At 49.8% G+C, this 16,508-nt stretch overlaps 2 protein-coding genes across 2 annotated transcripts in view; one reads left to right on the top strand and one right to left on the bottom strand.

Annotated features, from left to right (window-relative positions):
• The first annotated feature begins 299 nt into the window (after nt 1-299).
• LOC107399651 (olfactory receptor 2A12-like) overlaps nt 300-16,508 on the top strand; it is a 45,903-nt gene continuing 29,694 nt past the window's right edge. Inside the window, exons 1-2 of the mRNA XM_076564927.1 lie at nt 300-649; nt 4,417-4,526. Coding sequence (XP_076421042.1) covers nt 4,490-4,526 — 37 coding nt within the window. The 5' untranslated portion in view covers nt 300-649; nt 4,417-4,489. The remainder of the gene's footprint in view (nt 650-4,416; nt 4,527-16,508) is intronic.
• Nucleotides 7,056-13,742, bottom strand: LOC102913676 (L-amino-acid oxidase-like). The gene is made up of 7 exons (XM_006994567.4): nt 13,531-13,742; nt 11,694-11,908; nt 11,218-11,330; nt 10,217-10,418; nt 8,854-8,922; nt 8,493-8,629; nt 7,056-8,233 (listed from the first exon to the last, which is right to left on the bottom strand). Exons 1-7 carry the CDS (start codon nt 13,580-13,582, stop codon nt 7,429-7,431), a joined length of 1,593 nt encoding a protein of 530 aa, XP_006994629.2. The 5' UTR covers nt 13,583-13,742; the 3' UTR covers nt 7,056-7,428.

The following is a 16,508-nucleotide window of genomic DNA, read 5'->3' as shown; positions in this document are numbered from 1 at the left end:
AATAGCTCAGCTGATTTCCTTGGCTCTACCCTAGAATCCAGGGGAGATGCAGTCTGTATTGTGTGCCTGTTGCTTTTATCTACCTACAATCCTTAAAACTGTTTCTTTCCTTATCTTTGGTGACCATTGGGGCTCCGTCTAACAGACCCCCAGATCTTAGCATACTGATGCCATGTTGTCAGCACCAGTCAACACATAGACACCAACACCTGCCAAAAAGGGAACAAAAGACCTAGCCATAGTTCCAGGATCCAGGAAAGTCCCTAACTGTACTAACCTTGCTTTTTGGTTTCTGTAGTTTTGGTTTTTGCTAGCTGAAGTGTGTGAGCCAGGAGGTGGATTTTGTGCATAAAAGACAAAGGACAATGAAGCTTGGGCTGCATGATTTGGGCAAGGTCCCCCTGCAACTGCCAGCCAGCAACACAGACTTTCTTTGATTGCTAGAGACCGCGATGCCAGGACACTGGGGGCCTTGGATTCCTTGGGCTGAGCACTGGGAACTGACAGTTCCTAGGGGGTGCACACCCTGAGAAGTTCCAGGACCCCAGGAACTCCTCTCACCCCTGCTTCTGTCAATCCAGAGGTTTCTTGACACCTCCACCCTAAATGGGAAACTAGGGAAAATCATCTGGATCTGTCCCCTTCAGAGGTGAGTCTGTTATGGCATCTTCTGAATAGGGCACTTAGGGAAGGCTGGATATACCCCAAATCCCAGTGTCTGGGATCCTGAGAGACATTATTAGATTTTCTAGTTTCAGTCTGTGTGGTGGCCATCCTGTTTGTCTTAATTGTTGCCTGTCTGTGTCTCAGTGTGTTTCTGCCAGTTCTTTGGTTGGAGAGACAAATCTAAAGTGGGAGGGGGAGTGAGCAGTCTCAAGCCACCATTGAAGTGAATGACTTCAAGGAGGGTTTTTACAGACTAGGACCAATCTATTGATGGGTGGCTTTCTCTGATGTAAGACCCACACCCCTGGCCTAAGACCTGTGTCCCCTTGCTGGGGATTTGTATCCTTTTGGCTCATCCAAGTTAACCAGAGAGACCCCAAATCTCCTGTTAAATTTATATCCCCCTCCCATATGCCCCAGTAGGGCCCCTGGTTGTGCCCAGGGTAGGGTAAACAGTCCCCCAGCTTCCCTCTACCACCACTATGAAGCTCTTCCTTCTGCTTGCTCCTAGCTCTGGCTGCTTCTCACTTGCTGTCCAGGTCCTTGTCTTTGCTTTGCTCTCTGGAATGGTGCTGGACATGTGCCTCTCGCCATTGTGTTCCTTGTCTTGACTCCAAGAGTGTCTCTGTGGGTCACCCTTCTCTCTCCTTGTTTCACTTACTGGTTCTTTCTCTACACCCCTGCTCATGGTGCCCCCTGTCTAGGGCCCCATGTGGAGGTGGGGAGGGACCTGGCCTCTCCGGAGCCTCTAGCCCTTCACAGTGTGGCCCCTCAATGCATCCACAAGGATCCTTCTGCCGTCCATCTTCTTGCCATCTGTGTGGTTGTGCGGAGTGTGCACAGGGGAGGGGGAAGCAGTTCTGAGGCCCCACACTCCCTTTGTTTCCTCCTATGCCCATTCCAGTAGACATCTGCACCAGGGAAGGAGGAGATAGTTCCTCCAGCTGTGCTGAGCTTGGGGGAAGAAGAAGTTTTTCCTACCTTGGGCTCCCTCTCTGCTCCTCACATGCATACATGCAGAATGTCTGTAGTTATAGGGGCTCTGGGAGGAACTCCCCTGGGCTGGGGCAGCCCCCGCCCACCTAAATGAGTTGCCTCCAAAGGGTCCAGCACCTGGAGGTTCACCTCCATCCTCTTTCATGGTTTATGTCTCTTTCTCAACCAGTGATCTGTACAACTGGAAAACTCAGAATCCATTATTCTCTAGAGAACCCCAGGCTCTCATTAGTCACCTGGAGACAGTCTTTTACACCCACCAGGCAAACTGGAATGATTGCCAAAAGCTCTTGGCCACCTCTTCATGGCCATGGAGTGGGCCAGAATCCAGCTTGAGAATAGGAAAGCTGTCCTGGGGCCCTGCCCAACAGTGTAGCCCAGATAGAGTGGATAGTCCCCTTTGCCCAACATGACTGGGACCCCAACACTGACCAAGGTAAGGAGGCTCTGGACAATTTTCACCAGGCCCTTTTAGAAAGTTTAAAGGCAGCTGCTAGAAAGCCTGCCAATTTGTCTCTAAGATCAACGAGGTAATACAGTAATCTGGAGAATCACCCGCTGGTTCCTGGAGCACCTTTGTGAGGCTTATCCAGTGTTCACCCCTGTAGACCCAGACACACCAGGAAAACGAGCAAGCAACCAATATTGCTTTTGTTGTGCAGTCAGACCCAAATATTAGAAAGGAACTTCAGGGGGCTGGAGAGATGGCTCAGCTATTAAGAGCACAGGTTGCACTTTCAGAAGACTCGGGTTCAGTTCCCAAGTACCCACATGGTAGTTCACTGCTGTTTGTAACTCCAGTTCCAGGGGATCAAACACCCCTACACAGACATAAATGCAGGCAAAACACCAATGCACATGCAATAAAAATTAAAAAAAAGAAAGGAACTTCAGAAATTAGAAGGGGTTGAGGGTATGAATAGGTCCCAATTATGGGAGATTGCTCAGAAGGCTCATACCATGACTCTGTAGGAGAAAAAACCAAAAATTGGCCCAAGCAGTAGTGAAAGCTAGTAAAAGAGGTCCCATGGGCGGGGGGAGCCCGAAACACCTCAAAGGGGGAGGGAGAAGGACACCCTGTCCGAGGTAAGTGACTGCAAAGGGGATCCTTGCCAGACCCTGGGACCAAGGAAGAGGCCATGGGTAAGGCCCACTCATCCAAAAGACTCGATCCTGTTTCTGCTGGTTGACTGCTACCCTCACGCTCGTAAAAGAAGCTGGCAGACCGACTTTGGGCTAGGAACTGTTGTTCCAAACCGCCCCACACTCTGTAGAGCACTCTTGCAGGAGACCCCGGAGAGGTGAATGTCCAATGCCCAGATAATGCATTATCAAGCACTTTTTGTAGACTATCCTGGTATCCAATTCTTTAAAACTTGAGCCACCAACCCAGCCAGCCTGCCGCCGGATGATAACCCAGAAAAGCCCCTTCATGATTGCGTGGGAGTGACTGAGATGCTCCAGTCCACCAGACCCAGACAGACAGACGTCCCCCTGCAAAAAGCCAAAGAGGTACTCTATACCCGTGGGAGCAGTTTTATTCAAGATGGAATCAGGTATGGCAGGCTGCTGTGCCACCTTGGACAGGACAGTATGAACCCAGTCTCTCAGCTGAGGGACATCAGCACAAAGGGCTGAGCTCTTGGCATTAATCCAGGTGCTTCTTAGGGGGAAGGGCAAAACCATCACTGGGTGCTCGGACAGTCAGTATGCATTTGCCATAGCCCACGTCCATAGGGCCCTCTCTAGGGAGAGGGCACTCCTCACCATAGTCGGGAAGGAAATGAAAAATAAAGAGGAAACGCTGGCCCTACTAGAGGCCGCATGGCTGCCCAAAGAGGCAGCTGCTGTCCCCTGCTAAGGGATCAAAGAGGGGACTCCCAGGAGGCCCAAGGAAACAGGGCAGCAGACTTAGCCACCCAGAAGGTGACCCTAGAACCAGTGGGGCCTCTCTAGATCTTGGTCACCCTGTCTGAACCTGGATTGCTCCAGTGCCCAAATTATGCACAGGAAGAGGCCAACTGTCAGGAAGGGAGGATGTGAAGCCGGACACAAACAAGTGGTGGTTCTTACAGGATGGGAGACCCCAACTCCCTGCTGCTCTCAGGCATGAGTGCTCATCAAACTCTCCCAGGCCACCCACCTGGGGGCATCAAAAACTGCTGACTTACTCAGGCCCATGTATTACATCCCTCAACCAATCTTGTCAAAGACATGGTGTTCTGATGTACCATTTGTGCTTAATAAGTGAACCCCAAAGAAGGAGAAAAAGCCCTGGAAGGAATCCACGCCCAAGAAAGCACTTTTGGAGAACATGGGGAAGTGGAATTTACCCATGGTTCTCAGGTATAAGTATTTTTTAGTTGTCACGGATACCTTCTCTGGATGGATGGATGGAAGCCTATCCCACCTGAATAGAAATAGCCCCAGGGGTCACCAAGAAACTCCTCCAAGAGTTAATTTCTAGATTTGGGTTGCCCTTCTCCCTGTGGTCCAGCAATGGCCTGGTTTTCATGGCCAACATTTCCCCAAATCTGGCAAAGGTCCTAATGTTGATTGGAAACTAAGCTCAGGGTAGGTAGAAAGGATGACTAGGACCTTAAAAGAGACTTTAACTAAATATGTCCTTGAGACCAGCAAAAATTGGGCCTTTCTAAGGGCCCCTGCCACCACATTGGAAATCATTTGGGAGGCCACCTCCTCCCTTCTTAAGCTATTAATAAGGCAGACATTACTAACCATCCCCTCCTTAAGTCCTAACAGGCCCAGAAACAGACCCAGAGGACTATTCATCAGACAATTCAAGAGGCTGCACCTTTGCCCAAGTATGAGCCTGCCCACAAGTTCCAGCCTGGAGACCTTGTGTGAGTAAAGAGGATCTCAGCCCAGAGCCTGGAGCCAACATAGAAAGGCCCGTGCTCTGTGGTCCTCACCACCCCCATAGCACTGAAGGTGACTGGTCACCTCATGGAGCTGCCAGACCCAGCTGAAAGAGGCTACCGAAGATGACAGGTGGGTCACCATTACATTCTCTCCATGCCTGACGTGGACCCTACAATTATGATTGTCCAATTTTGTCTTCTTTGTTTCCCTGTGGGAAAGGCCTCAAACTCCCATAGGTCAGGACCTTGCCTATGGGAATTAAGAAAGACCAGGACTGGGGAGCTCACAGCAATCTATTCACTGAGACCCAACTCACCTTCCAGGTAGATTTCTGTAAACGATTACAACCAGAAGCTCCGGGGGGATGGTTCACTCACTTCTGGGGCTGTGGGTCCATTGGTGAAGAGAAAGAGTACTGATTTATCCAGTACTATGCCTGCCTGATGCCCCATCCCCCTCAGATGTTAGAATCTAGGAGAATATGATTGAGCTCAGTGGAGTTGCAAAACCAAGTCCTCCTGGGGGAACACTGATCCTTTCTTAGTCCTAGAAAGGAAACCATCATCACCTACCTGTGGCCACCAGCAATGCAATCCCATATCCATAAAGGTTAGGGCCTGGCAGGAAACCCATTATTGGGAAACTGGTAGGACCTGGGGCGTCAAGTTACAGCTGAATGGTCCAAACCCAGGCAGCAGTTGACTATTCAAAAGAAACCTGTACCTAGGGTCATCAGCCTGTTGGGCTGAACCAGCCTATCTTGGCACCCCTGAGATATGACCCTCTCCAAGGCAGTAAACCCTCAACCTCCACTTTGCCCAGGAACTCCCTCAGTAACCATGAGGATAAAAGTCAAGGGGCAGAAGAAGCCAGCCCCTTGGAGTTTGGTATCCTAAGCGGGGGGGGGGGGGGGGGTACCAGTTTCTTAGCCATTCTCAGCCAGACATAGATAGAGAATGCTGGCTATGCCTAGACCCCAGACCCTCATATGATGTTGGGATTGGAACTAATCAAACAATAAGCTCCACTTCCAACCCTAACAGCTGTAAAAGGGACCAGCCTAAGCTCACCCTGGGTGAGCCTGCAAGGGAAGGGTGCCTGCTTAATGTCACCAAGATACCCCCAGAGAGTTTCCCTGTGCAGATCCCTGTAGCCAGGTACAGCAGCTTAACCCCAGGAATGGTGGTTGAGTGTATTTCCAGGCCTCTGAGAGTACCTGGTTTGCTTGCAGTAACGGCTTAACCAAGTGTACATCTCGTGATGGTTTGCACTGGAGGAGAGCCCACTTGTTTGTGTCCTTGTGTACATCACACCACTGTTCGTCTGTAAGAAGAGGACAGAGCCCACCTAGATCTAGACTCTGGGCCCTTAATACTAGTTTTTCAGTCTGGAGCCTAGTCGCTCTGATAAAGCAGCTTCATCCTGTTCATCCTGGACTTCTGGACATGGGACCCCCCCCCCCCCAGAAAACCCCAGTTTGATTTCTGTCCCTTGGAACTAAAAATGTCCTGACTGTCAGTGATGATTGGGTATCCGAGAAGAGATGTCTAGATTTAACAGTGGGCCACGTTGTAGTAGAAGATGGAAGTTTTCTTTCCCTCTTCCTCCCTCCTGTGTCTTATGCCAGTCTTCCACAAAACTGCAACCAGCACGTCATTGTGTTTGCCTCCTGGGCCCTCCCGAGTCTCTCGAATGAGGAGTGCTTGTGGCTCAGTTTACCTTTCCTTTTTACTTAGTTGATCCCCCTAAGACTCAGGAATAACTCTTGGTTTCTAAGATTTTGGAACAAAAATTGAGTCAGATTTGGGAACTGATCTTTGACCACCGGGAGGCCAGTGGAGGGGAGTTGATTTTCACTGTTTCATACTCTCTGTGTTTCTGCTTCTCAGCCAGGTGCCATATGGTGCCAGGCATATGGGATGTTTAGTAATGATTGGTAGGCTAAAGGAAATAGCGTGTGCACACACCACCACCACCACCCAGCATAAAATATGTGATCTCAGCCCTTAGTGCATCTCCCAATCTGGTTGGGGTTTCGATCTCAGTAAGGTCTTCAGCCCATTTGGCATTCTGGGTGGGGGAGAATTGTGACTCAGAGGAGAGAGGACCTTGGAGTTGGGGAGGGGCTGAGGGAGGATCTGCGGTAGGATGACTGAGGTTGGCTTTGTAAAGACAGGTGGGTTTTAGTGAGAGGACAGTTGGAGAAGGAGTTGTAAAATGAGGGTGGTATCCCCTCAGGACTGTCTGTAGACTGTGGTAGCTACAGGTAGGGGTTCTGGCTGGTGAGGCAGAGAGGGTCTCTCAGGGTGACCAGGATCCCACTAATGCACAGAAAAGAACCAATTAAGAAGCCCTCCGTTTCCACCCACATTGGGCCAAGATGAGAGGCCCTTGGCTCAGGCACACATCGATGGAATTTGTGTGTATTGTGGGTGTGAGCACGTGTGTGGGTCTGACATTCAGTGTGCCGGTACCTTGGGGGTTTGTCTGCTTGTTTGGGTGTTGGGGACTTTTAGTTGAAGGTGACACAAGACAGGTGGTGAAGTTTTTCTTTTTTTGCTTGTTATTGTTTTGCAGCAGGAGACAATTTGCTTCAAGCTAAGGGCTGATTGCAGGATTCCCCAGCCTTGACTCCCACCCATGCCTCCATGCACCCCAGCTCTGTTGTTTCTTGTAGAGAGCTAGGCAGGGAGTGAGATAGGAGAGGGGTGATGTCTCTTGTCAGCTTCCCAGCTGGGATCCTGGTTGCAGACAAGGGGCCAGTGGTGACCTCTCTCCTGCTGGCTCTTGTTCTGCTGGCCTTCACCTTCCAGCCCACTCTGCCAGACTCTCCTACAGCACGATCTTTAGGGAAAAACCACCCTGGTTGTTGGTAAAGGGCCTCTAGAAAGGCGCCTGTCCCTGAGTAGCCTCCTTGTTCACTATGGCCTGAATGTTCATGGCAGCCCGGATGCCAGACTTGATGGCAGTGTCTATCCAGGCATGGGGCAGGCAGGTGTGCTCTCCAGCAAAGTGGATGCGGCCCTCTGGCTGGAAGAGCTGCTCCGAATAGTCCACAGAATGGTAGGGTGTGAACTGGGCAAAGGCACCAATGGTGAAGGGGTCCAGGGACCAGTGCTTGACCACCGCTTTTGGGCACATGCTCTTTAGCTCCACCTTGGGTATGTGGTGCATTGCCGCCAGGTCGTCCAGGACAATATTCACCACCTGTTTGGGCTTCATGGCAGTCAAGAAGGAGGAATCATCGCCCAAAGTGTAAGAGGCCAGAAGGACACACTTGCCACCTGGCAGGCTGTGGCTAGGATAGTAAATGTGGCGTGCGGGCCGGTCTGTGATGGAGTTGCCTCCCCGGATGCCATCCTGTTCCCAGAAGCACGTGTTGCACACCAAGCCCACCTTGGTAGCACTGGCGTAATGCACAGAGCGCAGGGCTTGTGTCTTATCTGGGGACAGGGGTGGCTGGAAGGTGATGAGGCGGGTGGCCTTGGCTGAGGCTGAGTTGATGACGTAGTCAGCAGTGAGTTGGTGCAGTGCGGAGGCGGGCCCATCTGTGCGGTACAAAACTTTGACCTGAGGCCCATCTCTCACCACTGTTTCTACTCTGGACTTCAGATGGATGGTGCCAGGCTTCAGGCTGGCATTAAAGGCATTGGGCAGTTGGTCAAAGCCACCGGTGATCTCTGATAATCTACAGGGGTGGAGAGGGGGCGATGAGATGGGGAGACACCCCCAGATCTGTGTGTCCCAGGACTGGCCATTTCTTTGGTCTGAAGAGGGAAGGGCCTATCTTCCCTGCCCTCTTGTGTGGGATGTTTTATAAACATCACCTTCATGAATACGCAGCCCCGTGTCAGGCAGGCATTGTTACCTGAGCACCCCCTACACAGTAAATACCCAACAAGCCAGTGCTGGGGTCTGGGTTCTTCCTGGCCCTGAACCAGCCTTACTCATCGTTTCCGGAGAAGAGGGTATCAATCCTTAGGGACTCCAGGAGGGACTTGTAGTACCCAGCATTCTCGTTCATCACATCCCCGATCATCTTGATTGCGCCTTTGCTCAGCCTTCCTTCCTTCATCAGATAAGCCTGTGGAAGTAGGAACCATAGACAGAAGTGTGGGCCAGAGCGTGTAGTATGTAGGGAAGCTTTAGCAGGGGCCTGGGCGCAGCAAGGTTAGCTCTGGGCTTGAGGGAGGCAAAGGCTTTGTCAGTAGGAAGAGGGCATTCTGTTGGCAGGACACTGCCCCAGGGCCTTGGCTGAGCACAGAGCCTGTCACTCCCGCTCCATTCTGGGCCTCCTGTGTCACTTACCTTGGTGGAGTAAGAGTCATACAAGGACATCAGTTGGCTGCAGGTGAATGTCTTCATGTCTTCTTTGACCTGCAGAAGGGAGAAGAGACAGTAATCAAGCTGGGCCTCCAGGTGACCAGGACTTCTAGGCTGCTGTAGACAAGGTCACAGGGCGACAGATGCCTCACATGCCTTTAGATTAGAGTCAGGTTCTTTGGATGTCCCTTGGGGAGGCTGCAAAAAGCCAGGAAAGGGCAGTTCCCAGAGCTCCTGGATGCTGCTCCTTCCCTTCATTTAAAGACAATTGACGAGACAGAGTCTCACATAGCTTAGGTTGGTTTCAAACTCACTGTATAGCTGAGGCTGCTCTTCAGTTCTAGATTCTCCTGCATCCACCTCCCAAGTACTGGGATTAGCAGCTTGTAGTACTACACCTGACTAGAAACAAAAGACCTGTTCAAGATGAAAATCTAAAGTGTATATTCAGTTGGTAGAACACTTGCTGTACAAGACTGAGGACTTGAGTGCTATCCTCAGCACCCACATGAAAGTAGGGTGTGTTGGAGATGGAGAGACGGCTCAGTGGTTAAGAACACTGATTGTTCTTCCAGAGGACCTGGGTTCAATTCCCAGCACCCACATAGCAGTTTACAACTGTCTGTAACTCCAGTTCCAGGGATCTGACACCTTCACACAGACATACATGCAGGCAAAAACACCGATGCACATCAAATTTTTAAAAAACCAGGGTGTGGTATCACATGACTGCAATGCCAGAAGGTAGAAACAGTAGGATTCCTGGGGCTTGCGGGCGAGCCAGTCTAGCAGAATTAGTAAGCTCTCGGATCAGTGAAAACACTGCCAAAGATAGAATAAAATAAGGTAGAAAGCAATTGAAGAAGACAGCTGATGTTGACCACTGGCTTCTACACAAAGATGCACATGCACCCACATTTACCTAAATATACATGTACACAAACACACACACACACACACACACGCACGCACGCACGCACGCATGCACGCACGCACAGACACGCACAGGCACATACACACAAACACAGACACTTCAAGATAAAGATCTTCACTGTCATCTAGGATGACTGATTCACTACCAAGGGCTGCTTCATCTGGTTGCCCCCCTTTCTTTACACTGCTGCCGACCGACCGAGTCATGTTCCCTGGATTCCTCAAAGACAGAAGAGAAGGGTTGAAGGTGGAGTTGAGGGTGGTGACATCATCAACAGATGTTCTAAGGCCGATGGACCAATCATAAGAATGTTGGGTGGGGGTCAGGTGATCTGAATCCTCATACTGATTTGCTGTGTGACTTTAGGCACCTCCCCTTTCCTACTTGATCCCAGTTGGGAAAGGCAGCAGGCACCTTAGTGATGGCTTGCTGGAAGAGGTATTGGGCGGTTTTGCTCTTCTCTGTGGAGTTCATGGGGTAGCCCAAGATCTCCGGGTTAGCCTTGACTTCCCAGGCACGATAACGGTGTTCATTGAGTAGGTACCAGGTGTTGTTATTATTCTCGATGAACTTATTCAGCTTCAGGCCAAATTTCTTGACATAGGCGTGCGTTAGCCTGGAGCAGAGACAGACATCATAACATTCTGGTTCCTTCTGGTCCTATATTAGAAACTATTTCTGGTGAAACTAGTGTAAGCTTGTGCCTAGGAAACTCAAACTAATTCCTTGTTCAACTGTAATCTCATTTAATGTTGTGGGCATTGGCTCCTTGTCTCCCAAGGCTGTAGAGGGTGAGAAGTTCATTGAATTAAGGCCCTTTATGAAATCCCAGCTAACAGGACTCAAAAGTATAGACAGATGTCCTTTGTTTCAGACAGCATTTGAGATCCCACCATGCACTTCTAAGAATGTCAAGGCTGTATTTAATGACTCCCACTTTGGGCTGGTGCAGTTGTTTATGTTTTTGGTGGTTTGAGGGTGGGTGTGGGTTCAATTTATATTAAAGGCAAAAAAAGAAAAAAGAAAAAGAAAAAAGAAAAAAGAAACATCTGTGGAGATAGGGTCTAGAACTAAATTAGTGCTCAACAAATAATAGATACTATTAATAGTAATGTGTTATAATTTCTCAGTGTATTTTGATGTAAGCGACAAATATGAAACTGCCCATATTTACACACTACAGTTTGATGACTGGCAGCAAGGATTGTGATTGTCAGTTTGGGGTCTATCACTTCCTGTGACCACGGCTTTCTGTGACCACCGTCTTCTCTCTGAAGTGGGAGCTGAGTATCAGCCCTGACCTACTGGGTTGGTTCACATGACACAGTGAGCCTGAAAGATGGCATCAGGGTCCCTCCTGCCTTTTCCTCATCCTCACTCTGCCCCTTTTGCTCCTTCTCTTGTACGGGACTTACTTGTGGCTTTCTGGGATTCGCATGGGTCCTAGATCAAAGTACCAGCCTTCCTCCTTGTTTCTGACTGTGACCACCCGACCTCCGATGTGGTGACTGGCCTCCAAGATGGTTACCTGGAGTTGAGAGAAGCAGCTGTGTCATTCTTAGGGAGTACTGTCCTTTCTCCCCACCCCACTTCTCACCTCCAAAAAGCCATAGGCTCTGGCCTGAAGGCCACGTGCATGCAGAATAACCTCAGTGGGGCTGTTCGCTCCAGAGGGCCCCGAGCCATTTGAGGCCTTTGTCTTGGTAGCATAGGTCCTTCATTCTTGTCTCCATAAGAACGTGAAGGGCAGTTAGCGATGACTAAGGACCAGGGGGTTCGGAGACTGGTGGGTGCATGCAGTTGCACATCACCCCCTGTCAGATCACTCACTCCTTTTCCACCCCAGGAAGTACATTGGAGGCTGTATCAAGGCCTTTTGAGACCTTCTTACCTTGTGACCCGCATCCTGTAGGGTCTTAGCTGCGACTAGACCTGCTATGCCGGCTCCCACAACCACCACATGCTTGGACAGTGGGGAGGTATGGAGCCCGTTCTGGGCTGTGAGAAGGAAGGTCTCATAATTAGGGTCCCGGAAACACTTGTCAAGGTCCTCAGAGAAGGCAAGGCAGCTGGAGATGGATAGCAGGATCCCCAAAATAAGGATTCCTGGGGGCAGAGAAAGCAAGGGGGTGGTCTTTCTGGAGCCCAGGCTCTGGGACCTGTTTATCCAGGATGGGCTTGACTGAGGGAGCTGGCGGCACAGGGCAGTCAGGTGAGGGCAGTGTCTGACAAGTGTTTGGTTGTAGATACAAATATTTGGTGTTATGTCTCTATGAAGGCAATTGTGCTGTGCAGGGTATTGTGAACTGTAGTGTTATTTGTGTGATTAATGTGTGATTGTGAATACAGCTTGCACCTTGGAAGCTGGCGGGTGTGGGAGGTTCACAGCTGACTACACGTGTGTCTGCTCCTGATGGAGAGTGTGCATGTGTGCTCACCTATGAGTGTGTAAAGGACTGTGGTCGTGTATAACTGTCCGTTTGTGGGTGGGAGTGTGGTTGTAGTTTGCTCTTGCTTTGTATGACTGCATGGTTTGTGACTGTATATGAAGGAAGCTTTTGTGGAACAGTGTGGTTGTCTGAATCTATGGGAAAATGAGATGTTCTGAGAACTGGAGTGTGAGATGGGCTGGATTTGAGACTGAGGAGGATGAGATGTGTGAGAAGGGTGGGTGCATGTGAGGGTTCTCTGAGTGCATCCGGGCAGTGAGGCTGTGTGGGGAGAGAGTGAGAGGGAGAGAGGGGTGTGTGCATACTTGTGAAAAGAGGGGTGTGTGTGTGTGTGTGTGTGTGTGTGATAGAGAGAGAGAGAGAGAGAGAGAGAGAGAGAGAGAGAGAGAGAGAGAGAGAGAGAGAAAGAGAGAGAGAGAGAGAAATAGGTTCAGTTCTCTGAGTGGGAGTGAGAAGTGACCTGTGGGAAACAGGCAGGCAGTCCCTATGTTTTCTCCAGCCTCATCGATGTTTCTCCAGGCTCCCCAGGTTTATAATGTGATACCGAGATTAGAACTCATCACTCAGATAGTTGATGACTACCACACAAGTCTTGAGTGCCTTGGTTTTCTTTTTCACAGTTAGCTAGTCTTGTCTGACATGAAGAGGCTATCCTCTGTGTCACCTGCTCCTAAGTGGACCAGGCAAGGACTGGAACTCTGAGCTCCTCCCAGAAGCTGAGTTTCTGGCTGCTGAGAACTCCCTTAGTTTGGTCTTTCTGATGTCAAGGCAACTGAAGCCACCAGCCAAGGAGGTGCATCAGACCCTTCCCACTGCAGAGACAGCTTTCCGCTGGGACAACTCACCAGAAAAGAGGCGAGACATCGCCAAGCCCAAAGGAGAGACGCCATAAACCTCAATCCCTCTCCCCACCCCACAGATCTACCTTAACCTTCTTATCCAGTCTACAGTCCGTATAGTTTCCCCTGAGCTATCAGCATTTGTTTCTTGGTCCCTCTGTACTTTGCCTTGAGTGGATCCCACCCCCAGACCCCTCCTCCAGATCCCCCTCCATTGAACTCATTTTCGACACCCTGACCCATCCCCAGGTCCTGCTGAAGCCAAATCTCTGCCTCCGTTCTTATCATATACTCTTATATGGCCCTCGGCTGAGATGTCCTCAGACCTGCGGCCGCCCTGTGGACCCATGTCCCTCTCCCATCCAGTGCCTGTGCCTGTTTTGGTGTCTAACCCTTCCTGGCTCGGTCTTTTCCAGACCTGGAGGAAGACCCCACTTACCATTCATCTTGGCCATGGCTGCGAAACTCATGCTGAAGTCCCAGCAGCTCATCCTCTCTTTATGAAGGAGCCACACCACTCTGGCAATATTTGGCCCTTATCCCACCAATCCGCCTCTGGCCTGATTGACTCAGCCAAGCAAGGCAGCCCTGCACTAGAGCCTGACCTGTCAGGTGAGTTGACAGTGATGACTGACTCCACCCACCCCTCATCTTCTTTTTTTTTTTTTTTTTTTTTTAATAAATAAATATATATATATATATATATATATATATATATATATATTTAATCTGTGTATATATGTGTAAGTGTGTGCAGGTGCCTGTGTAGGCCAACAGTGTCAGATCCCCCTGGGAGCTGAGTTATAAGCAGTTACAAACTGCCCGATGTGATGTGGTTGCTGGGGATGGAACTCAGGTCCTCGGGAAGAGCAGCAGTATTCGCTCTTAACCACTGAGCCATCCCTCCAGCCCACCCCTCATCTTCTTTATCCCACCTTCCCCCATGACAGTCTTGTCCCCTAGGAAAAGCCCCTTCTCCTAACCCAGCCCTCCTGCTGCTAAGGAACAGAAGGGGAATGGGAGCAGGTAGGCCTGGGAAGGGGTTAGACATCCAGTCTGTGAACTTCCAGGGCAAGCCGGAGCTCCTGACTCTCCCCACTGTCCCCTGCCTGCTGTCCCTCTGCTGTTCCACTGTGACCCTTCGTCCTGATGTCTGTTTGGGAGAGGGATCTGGCCATGAGCTCCTGTGCAAGGCTCCTGCTCTTCTTGCCCCGATCCCTCGAAGGGTCTCTGGTAGGTAGGCAGGTAGGCCGAAGTCTCTGGCCTGACCCATTTGTAGAGGAGAGCATTTCCCTTCCCCCGGGACCTCCAGGGCTTCCTTAGACACAGTGTACTTCTCTGGCAGTAGAATTCCTTCCCATAACGAATGGAGCCAGGGAGGTGTTCTGCCAAGATTAGCTTTTGTTCACAGACTGGCTGGCAAGGGAAATGAACAGAAACTCTGAACCCAGCCGGCAGCTTGGGGCTTGGGAGAGGACAAGAGTGGGGGGTGGGTAGGGCACACAGTCCCCAGGGCCCAAGCCTGGGATCCTGGGATCCTGGCATCAGAAGTGGTGTGGGGGAAGGGCAGTAGCAATAGAATTGACAGAAGTGGGGTTGAGTCCTGATGTGTCCCGGCAGAGTTGTGTGACTTGGGATACAGAGCTGATATGTTCTGAGCTTGGCCTTTCTGGTTTTCTTATTCGAGATGCAGGCCAATAATACCTTCTTCCTAGGAATTTGATTTGAGGGCCTTTTTTTTTTTTTTTTTTAATTTTTGTTTTTATTTTTTGTTTTTTAAGACAGAGTTTCTCTGTGTAGCCTTGGCTATCCTGGAATTACCTCTATAGACCAGGCTGGTCTCAAACTCTGAGACCCACCTGTTTCTGTTTCCAGTGTGTTGGGATTAAAGGTGTGTGCCACCACCGCCCAGCATTTTTTTTTTTTAGAAGTGTCTTGTATATATGAGGATGACTTTGAACTCCAAATCCTTCTGCCTCAGCTTCCTGATTGCTTGGATTACATCACCATATGCTTCATACTGTTTCAAGGCTGATCTGAGATGATGTGTGCAGTGCAGCTGTTTTCTTTAGGTTTGACATGAGCATCACCATCTTGAAGCTGGGCAGGTATGGTGATTTGGGAAGACCTTGATCACAGGCAAGACAAAAGCATAATCAGACAATGCTAAGTCTAGGACAAGCCAATTACCCTATCATAACCATATTATGCTGCTATTATCCTATTGTAGATATTATATAGCTGTTGAGTTAGGTCCAGGATAATGAGGCCATTAACACTCCCCCATGGAAGGAGGGAGGTGGGAGGTTCTCCAGTCCTTGGTCTGAGAGTCCAGTCACCATTCCCTCCAGACCCGGCTGCACAGGATCTTGTGGGTGGTGGGATATATGAGGGGCAGAAGGTTGAGTTGGGGTGGGGTTTTGGTGGTAAAACAACCCATGAGTCACCCATGTTCCTGTAGGTAAACCAGTAGCTCATTATTTCAGCAGTCTATGAAGAATCTAGCATAGCACTGTGGGAGTGTGAAATGGTGTCTTTCTAGGGTTTTAATTTCCATTTCCCCAGTGGCTATTGATGAGGAATATTGTCTTAGGGTTTCTATTGCTGTGAAGAGACACCATGACCATGACAACACTTTTTTAAAATTCACTATTATTATCCAGGCTGTTCATGTAGATCTCATCCATTTCTCCGTGTCTTTCTTGGGGTCCCGTTTTCCAGGTAGCCTCACTGGTGATGTGAGTAGCAGTCCAGTCATCCTTGTTCCACATCTAGCATCCTCCTATGAGTGAGTACATACCATATTTGTCTTTCTGAGTCTGGGTTACCTCACTCAGGATGATTTTTTCTAGATCCATCCATTTGCCTGCATGAACAGCCTGGACATGAGTGGGAGCAATGAAGGGCGAGGGGCGAGGGAAAGAGAGCGGGAGATCCTAGCTGGATCAAGAAAAGAGAGGGAGAACAAGGAATAGGAGACCATGGTAAATGAAGACCACATGAGAAAAGGAAGAAACAAAGAGCTAAAGAGGCCCACAGAAATCCACAAAGATACCCCCACAAAAGACTGCTGGCAATGGTGGAGAGATAGCCGGGACTGACCTACTCTGGTGATGGGATGGCCAAACACCCTAATAGTTGTGCCATAAACCCCATCCAAGGACTGAGGAATCTGGATGCAGATATCCAAGGCTAGGCCCCAGGTGGAGTGCTGGGAATCTAATTAGTGAGAAAGAGGAGGGTTTATATGAGAATTGTTGAAACCAAGGTTGGATAAAGCACAGGGACAAATAACCAAATGAATGGAAACACATGAACTATGAACCAAAGTCTGAGGGGCCCCCAACTGGATCAGGCCCTCTGAATAGGTGAGACAGTTGATTGGCTTGATCTGTTTGGGAGGCATCTAGGCAGTGG

The sequence above is a fragment of the Peromyscus maniculatus genome, chromosome 2 (assembly GCF_049852395.1).
Source record: "Peromyscus maniculatus bairdii isolate BWxNUB_F1_BW_parent chromosome 2, HU_Pman_BW_mat_3.1, whole genome shotgun sequence".
Taxonomy (NCBI): domain Eukaryota; kingdom Metazoa; phylum Chordata; class Mammalia; order Rodentia; family Cricetidae; genus Peromyscus; species Peromyscus maniculatus.
This window is presented reverse-complemented; position numbering and strand designations above follow the sequence as displayed.

Bases quoted from the DNA above. Each gene is read 5' to 3' on its own strand.
- LOC102913676 (XM_006994567.4), bottom strand. From the start codon at position 13,582: ATGAGCTGCTGGGACTTCAGCATGAGTTTCGCAGCCATGGCCAAGATG. The intron at 8,923-10,216 runs GTGCCTGCTGCC...TCCCTTCTGCAG, and splicing joins TCCAGCAAGCCATCACTAAG to GTCAAAGAAGACATGAAGAC. The intron at 8,234-8,492 runs GTAAGGCTGGTT...CCACCCCTGTAG, and splicing joins CTCTTCTCCGGAAACGATGA to ATTATCAGAGATCACCGGTG.